The sequence below is a fragment of the Polistes fuscatus genome, unplaced genomic scaffold (assembly GCF_010416935.1).
Source record: "Polistes fuscatus isolate 324 unplaced genomic scaffold, CU_Pfus_HIC Scaffold16, whole genome shotgun sequence".
In the NCBI taxonomy this organism is placed as follows: domain Eukaryota; kingdom Metazoa; phylum Arthropoda; class Insecta; order Hymenoptera; family Vespidae; genus Polistes; species Polistes fuscatus.
The window spans coordinates 2,647,910-2,656,249 of record NW_025113064.1 but is presented as its reverse complement, the minus strand read 5'-3'; the positions used below and the strand labels follow the sequence as shown (position 1 = coordinate 2,656,249).

The 8,340-nt window shown below is 26.9% G+C and overlaps 1 protein-coding gene across 2 annotated transcripts; it reads left to right on the top strand.

Moving 5' to 3' along the window:
- The first annotated feature begins 1,586 nt into the window (after nt 1-1,586).
- LOC122514919 (limulus clotting factor C-like) lies at nt 1,587-7,986 on the top strand. 2 transcript variants are annotated; one of them, XM_043632063.1, is made up of 6 exons: nt 1,587-1,692; nt 4,175-4,438; nt 6,779-7,071; nt 7,189-7,504; nt 7,568-7,639; nt 7,751-7,986. In XM_043632063.1, exons 1-6 carry the CDS (start codon nt 1,647-1,649, stop codon nt 7,834-7,836), a joined length of 1,077 nt encoding a protein of 358 aa, XP_043487998.1. In that variant the 5' UTR covers nt 1,587-1,646; the 3' UTR covers nt 7,837-7,986. The 2 variants fall into 2 exon arrangements, with proteins under 2 accessions (XP_043487998.1, XP_043487997.1); XM_043632062.1 differs by having other exon boundaries at nt 7,568-7,986.
- The last annotated feature ends 354 nt before the right edge of the window (nt 7,987-8,340 follow it).

Here is an 8,340-nt window from a genome sequence, read left to right as displayed (position 1 = left end):
GTGCGCATTGCGCACTACATAAGTTTTTATTTAGAAAACTGATGTTGTTGAGGTTAGTAACATAGCCTAGAGCAAACTTCGCTATATAATAGATGTGTTTAATTTTATTTTCAGTGTAGCTGTTTGCGAGGTTGCCACGTTTTCTCTGTGAATCACACTCTGCATTCAATAATATCGTAAATATCACTCATTTTTATTGTTTTCTCTTTGTAATTAATATTGAAACCACTAAATGTTAAATGTTTATATGCTTTTCAGATATATAATCTATTATTTTACAATTTCACGGATTTTTCGAATCATTTTTTTATTATTTTTTTACTTAATTCGGCCTGATAGCACGTTTTCCATTTAAGTATGTGTAAATTCTTTATAACTAAAAGATGTTATAACTCTTAAACGGTCTTGTAAAAAAATCCCTAATTTTTTTAGGAGCCTCAAGAGACTTGTCAGAGTAATCTATTATTTTTTCAAAGTATTCTTATCATTTTCAATATACTTACAAAACATCCTTAAGTGACTACAAACACGTATATAATTAATATAAAAATTACTTTCATAACTTTTTTTTTTAGGATAACCATTTAACTTTACACTGAACTCAGCACTGATAATTCTTTTAAAAATCATAATTCTCCAGCTTGAAATAAAATTTCTCCTGCATGTTCACCATCATAGATGGATTTTCGTACAATTAAAGTGGTGTTGGAAGTTTCTGCGCATGTTGGTTGCGTATTTTTCCTGCCACATTTTCAACAACAAATCTAAAAGGTGATAGTGATAGTTTAAGATAATTAAAGTGGAAGAGGGCTTTTATTTTAGGCTGTAAAATTATGGTTTTTTAAGAAAATTGTCTGTTCTCGTTTCGGTGTACAGTAAAAATTGTGATGGTAATTCTTATCTTCATTATATAAGTATTTGTTGTCATTTAAATTGAATTTATTGTGTTACTTACAAATGAGAGACATCTAAATGTCTGTAAATAAAATGACAAGTTTTTAACAATTTCTCAGCTAGCATTTGATGAACAAATGAAATTTATTCATACACCAATAACATTGTCAGAAATTATTGCAGTAAAATTTAACATTTTTTTTTTTAAATAATTATAACCTAATTAATACTTAAAATAAAAGAAATATGATGTTATTTATTATATGAAACTGTAATCGTGTCATATTTGATATGCTTTTACTATTTTTATTTTTACTAAACTACTCTTTAATTATTATTAATTATTATTATTACTAATTTATTTTTTTTTTTTATTTAATTATTATTATTACTATTTAATTATTACTATTTATTATTTTTACTAAACTACTATATATTTTTACTAAACAACTTTTATTTTCACTACTACTATTTTTTTTACTAAAAATTTTAAACTATAATCTGTATCATACTGTATAAATATAATTCTTTTAAAATTATTTCTTTTTTTAATGCTTTTATCTAATGATTACATTCATGAGACTTATAGGTCGCGTGTATTGATATCACGTATATAAAAAACAGTAAACGAATAAAATTATCGTCCGATCAGTAGTGAATCTGAGTTTATGGTAAACAACACGATACGAAACTTCTCTTTGAATATTATTTCAAATTAAAAGTTTATTTTCTATTTTTTCCTTTTGATTATTATGGATATCGTGAAAAGGAAGGGTTTACTTTCAATTGCATTTGGTTGTAAGTAATACAATTATATTAAATTATTTAATATTTCAAATGATTTTTACAAAATCTTAAAGATATTACTTTTGCATAAAATAAATGATAATTTACATAATACAGAAATTAGTTGACTTTAAAATATCCTCTATGCTTTCACCTACCGTAAAAAAGTGGGCATCACCGTATGCCCCTTTTCATGTCATCTAAGTTTCGTATGTATCACTTTTTTGTATTAGTAAAAATAATAGAAATATTAGAGATGAATATAGTAATATTTTTTAGATGCGAATAACACGAGAAAAAATGATCTCTATATGTTCATGCAAGACATTTTAATTTCTTGTTTCGTGCTGTATTTAAATATCGCAAAAAATATATACAGTTTATTTTAAGAAATCATGGATAACCTAGATTTATCGTAAAAATTTACTTTAGGAGCAAATTCTTTCAACTATCAAATCGTTATTTTAACAACAAAATTAGTGATCTTATTATTTTTTTTTTTTTCAAACTGTACGTAATTTTTCCTTTTCAATGATATTTCATCTGATTATAAAATCATAAATATTTCATAACAAATAAGTTTTTCAGTTCATTTTTTTTTAATGTTTACTTATTTAATGATTTCTCTTCACGTATTTTTATTGTTTAATCATTAAAATATAAAAATAAGATACGCTTTACATATACATATATAAGTGTTGGATATTCGATAACGTTACTGTAACATTCACAAACTTTTTTACAAGTTGTTATCAAATTCTGGAAAACTCAAACGTCACGTATAAAAAAACTTTATCTCAAAAGAATACTTTTTTTTTAATCTTTGAAATATGATGATTTATTTTTAAGAAATTTTATATTTCATTATATATAAATATCAAATTGTTTAAATAAAATCTAGTAATATCCTGAATCCAACAAATATTGCATATCGGTATATATGTATATAAAAGAAAAAATTCTGATTCTAATCATAAAAACTAAAAATCTTTCTCAAAACTTCTCGACCATTTTGAAAATCCAGACATCTTAATTGTTTCTTTACTTTCGATGTGAAGCATTCGAGCTATCGCATACTTGAACAAATAAATGAGCCGTTTATTTTGAAAGTGGCCTAACTCCATTTGTCAATTATTTCCAGTTACCCATGATTACATGTACAACTTCAAATTATCTATCAATAAAGCATTTAAGGTTACTTATATTCCGAGTAAATACGGTAATTCTGGACACATAAGTTTTCAGAGTTAGTTGAATAACTGAGCCGTTTATTTTGAAAGTGGCCTAAGTCCATTTACACTTAAATTAATATATTTATCATTGATTTTTAATATCAGGACATTCGTTTTTACCAAATGATAGAGATTTTGGTGTGGTAGAAATGGCATTAAAAAAAAAATAATTTACTGTTTGTCCCACGAGATTATTACAATATTATGAAAAAGTGTCGGAAAGATAATAACTTTATTGAACATGAAATGAGACAAGAAGATTTTGTATCAATAAAATTATTAGAAGACGCAATTTTTAAAAGGGTAAAGAATTCTAAAAGAGAACCAATAAACTGGTTAAAAATATGTTGGATGGGTTTTGTTAAAAATGAACCGTATCAAATTTTCTATAAGACATCAATGAATGAGAACGAAAATTTGAAAGTCCTGAATTTATTACCACGTCGGGATAGACCAAGAAAGTTCCAAAATATTGTATTGACACCACTGTATAAAAATATAAGACAAATTACAACCGCAAAATTCAAGGACATAATTGACTTATTACGATATATACCACCGGAACATCATGATTTTTTTAAATCCCTTTCACATACACAAAATGTAGATGAGTAGAAAATTGTTTTGTAATTTATGTTTGTAAAAAATGTTTTGAATCGCATAATTTATGTTTTTAAAGTGTTATATAGATATGTAAAATAAAATGAGTATTGTTTTTTCTCAATTTGAAGCATCTTAAATTATGTTGAATGGATTTCGGTTCCTTCAAATTTTATAACAAATCTAGTTGTTAATTTTGAAAGTGGCCTAACTCCATTCTTGGTAAGAAAATGCATATTATTCACTAAATAATTGCCATTATTTTAATAGGAACTGTAAATTTAACACTTTTAGATACACTTAAGCAACATAACTCATTGGTATTCTGTACGTATATTTTTAATTGCATTGAAACGCAAACCCTTAAATATCTCAATTTGAGTGTAAATGGACTTAGGCCACTTTCAAAATAAACAGCTCAAATGCATTTCCGAAAAACAATCTCTTTCATTCTACAAAAATGAACGATGAAAACGAGTATCATGATAAGATCAATTGTAAAACGTAATGATGAACATTTGATTCACGTGTTAATCTATGAGTTCACTGTACAAAAACCTTTTCTTTTGTAATACTTTCATTTGTTTGTGTGCATGATTTTTTTTTTGGAAAACCTAGTTGACAAATGATGAAATAGTTAAACAATTGTTTTCATTTAACAGATTTCTTAGTGTTCATATTCGCTTCAAGTGTGACAGTACAAGAAAATGTTTGTACGGTGCCTCCGCAACCAGCAAATGGTTTTCGGCAATTATATAAATTGCAATGTCTACCACAACAAAGCAATTGCGACTTGCAGGAGGGTACAAAATTACCAGCTTTGTCTCATTTAATTTATAGCTGTAATTCTGGATACCAACTAAACAGTTCCGGTGATGTATTTTGTGATTCAGAAGGAAACTGGACCAATATTCCAGTTTGTATTGGTAAGATTTAAAACATAAGTTTTATTACGACGATGTTAATGTCGTTATTTCGTATATTCAGCAAAATAACACACCTTCTTCGTTAACAAAATTATAATACGTAGCATTCTCGTAATCAGAAATAATTTTTTATATCGATGTTAGATGATTTAGGACATTTAAAGATTTTAAATAACTAGAAGAACCCAGACATGTATGGATGTGTTCTTAAATTCTGTCGTAGTATACTTAAAGAAATTTTATTATAAACACATTATTAGAATTCAGTATGTTTAAAAATGTTTTTTTTTAAATTTAATCTGTAGCAAATTTCAATCAAATAGTGTAAAATGTTATTTATTTGCGAGATATTTAATGCACCGTTAATAATTTTTAATAATACGTTTATTTTATACAAAATTTGCAATTAAACTAATCGTTACAGGAAATTACAATATTTTCGTAAATCATATGTAAGCCACATTTTTCTTATTGATTACATTGACACGCAATTAACGCTATATATTAATCCATTCTTTAATTATATAAGTTAATTATCCTAATGTTAACTAGCCTAATGTTATACAAATTGAAACAAAGAACTAACGCTAATTCCTTCTGTCACCTATAAATGAATTAAAATAAAAAACTTCCTAATTCAAATACTTCGCAATTAACACCTTGACGTCCAGGTGTTTAGCGCAAAAAAGTTGGCACAGAACCACCAGAACTAAAAAAAATGAAGATATACATTTAAATGCTGGCTAGAAGCTAATTCGAAATCCATATTTTTAAAAAATTTTTATTAATTATTTAATTAGTTATTGATAATTAAAAATTTGAAAATTTTTTTGTTGTTATTTCTCAGTAAAGCAACGTAGTTGGCAACAGCAGAAAAAAATGAATAAGTGCACTAATTTGCTAATAAAATGTTTATTTAAAATACATAACTTTTAATTTTATTAATTAATTATTCAATTAGTTATTAATAATTAAAAATTAAAAAACGTCATGAAGAGGTTATATGTTATGCGCATGCGCAACCACAAATTCAAGGTCAAGCGCACTTTGAAAAAATTAAAAAAGTAAAATTGGTATAACCTGCAGGGGATATATTTAAAGTTAATTTTTAAATTACTAGAATTAAATTACCGATATTATAATAAAATAATAAAAATATAATTATATATATGCTTTCATTATTCAGCGCCTGGCGATAGGCAATACGTCGTACACTCGTGTAATAAATGACAATCGACTAATAATCGAAGCTTTTAGAAGAAATTACCGACCACCACCTGGTAATGATAGATTCGATATAATTTTAAAAAGTTTATGAGTGTTTATGAATATCTATGATTGCTCTATTTGTAAAACATACAGTCTTGTTGTTGTAGCCCGCTTATATATTTTAAATTTACAAAATGGCAGCTTTTGACATTTTTTTTTTATTTTCAACAAAAAAATCATTAGTCGTTTGTTAAAAAACATTGTTAAAAAATCGAAATTTTCCACATAAACAAAAATCCTTCGATGAAGGACTAGTTTTTAGTGCTATTATTAAGCAGTAGAAATTTCATCAAAATCCACCGTGTGATTATTGAATCATAGTAGTCACCGACTTGACAAACATAGTTTCGAGAAAAACGCATTTAAAATTTTTTTATTTGGACACGGTATTTTCGTAAAATTTTGAGCTCGGTGGATGAAGTTTGGATTACTTTTATTATGTGTTTTATCCGCTGAATCCAAATATCACAATTTTTTTACGGAATAGTCGAGCATTCAATTTTTTATAGCCAATTGTTTAAGTAATTTTTCAAAAAATTATAGTTTTTTGGGATAAATTAATTTTTTTTTTATATTTTGGGCAAATTCAAAACGAAAGTATTCTTTACAAAATCTTGTTAAAGCTCATAATTTTTGAGTTACATCCATCCGCAATATAGTAGTAATGTGGTGCAACCGGCGATATTGCAACTTTTGTGCACGAAACCAGTGTTGTGTAACCGGACGTCATAGTGTTATGTTTATTAGTTGCGTGTATTTTAAGGTTTATAATTGTGAATTATTTCTTAGTAAATATTAGGGTGCACCAAAAGTTTGTACGTTTCTAAAATTAATATTTTCAAAGAAAATGATACAAAAATAATCAATCATACAGTTTATAAAACAATTCGTAACACAACAAACGCACGAACTTTTGGTTCACCCTAATATTATATAATACAAAGTAATATATATAAAAATCTAATTGAAAAGTGATAGCATTTAAATAAAAAATTAGTAACATTTATTCGAAATGTGTATTTTAACGAACGTTTCATTAAATATTTTTAAAAAGAAGATTTGATTTTTCAGAAACAGAAACTCCTATTCAACGTACCGAAGTGATAGGTGGCTATTTATCTACACTCTCAAAAGTTCCCTGGCACGCTACTTTGTATAAAGAAAAAATTTCAAACGGATCGAAACATTTTGTTTGCGGAGCAACAATAATAAAAGAAAAGTTCCTTCTTACCGCAGCGCATTGCATTTACGATGAAATATATCGAAGGATAGAAAACCCAAATAAATATTATATAGCAACTGGAAACATTTATCGTGACTATGATTCTGACGTGCACGATGAGAGTTTCGTTAAAAAAACCAGAGTATGAAAAATAGAAAAGAATTTTTATTAAAATAAAATCAAATACTAAATTTGGAAATTGTTAGTACGCTGCTTATACATCAATTATAACAAAGTTAATAATATTCTTTTTTTTAAGGTGAAAGGCATTTATGTTCCTTGTAATTATGTGGGCTATGAAGGAAATTATGCTAATGACATAGCTATTTTGGAAATAGAAAGGCCATTTGTACTGTCATCTTCTTTAAAATCGGCTTGTTTAAATGGTGATTTAATTGAGTCTGGATTAGGGGTAACTTCAGGATTTGGTAGAACCGCTGAAGGACCAACAAGTTTTGTTCTGCAATCTGTATCATTGCCCTATGTTCCTCTTAGTGAATGTAAATCTTCAAAAGATTTTCTAGAATCTGAAAATCTCATAACGATGGATAAATTTTGTGCTGGTTACACAAATGGTTAGTATAGAATCAAAATTAATATTTAAAAACTATACCTATTAATTATTATCTGTATTTTAGGAACATCTGTCTGCGATGGTGACAGCGGAGGAGGATTGGTGTTTCGAACTGGAAATCTATGGTGTTTAAGAGGTATTACTAGTCTCTCTCTTGGTAAAATATTAACGGGTGGTACAACGATTTGTGATAATAATTCTTATTCTCTTTACACGCGTATATCCACTCATATAAATTGGATCGAAGATATAATTTACCGATTAGAAACATCTCAACCACTTCCCACATGTGATTCAACTATGACAAATACGACTTCTACTAATCCTGCTTAATTTATTCCAACCTAAACAACGACCATCATATTTTCCTAATCTAATCAAAATCCCACTTTTTGTACTGCCCGCTTCCGATCCTGTGAATGGTTGCACATTCTCAGACGGATGTTATTATCAAAAAAAATGTTTGCCTTATAAAATGTAAGCTTCTTAATATTTAATAAATAATATATTAAAATTTCAGATTTGTTAAAATATATTATAAATTTGATTTAAAAGTGTCTGTCATAACTTTAGATTCGTCATAATTGTCTGCTATTACTTTTTTCTGAATAATAATAATAATAATAAATATTAAAATATCCAAATATTAGGCTTAAAAAAATGTTTTTAACACGTTCACGCCGGAGCGAAAATTTACGTTTTTCCGCGTGAGGCGGGACTGTCTTATCTCCTTACGCTTCGTGGGGGGGGGGCAACATCGTTGTTTTGAAAAGTTGCATAGGTATAAATTAATAATTGTTATCAATTTAAAATATTGAATGTTAATGTTTGTTATAC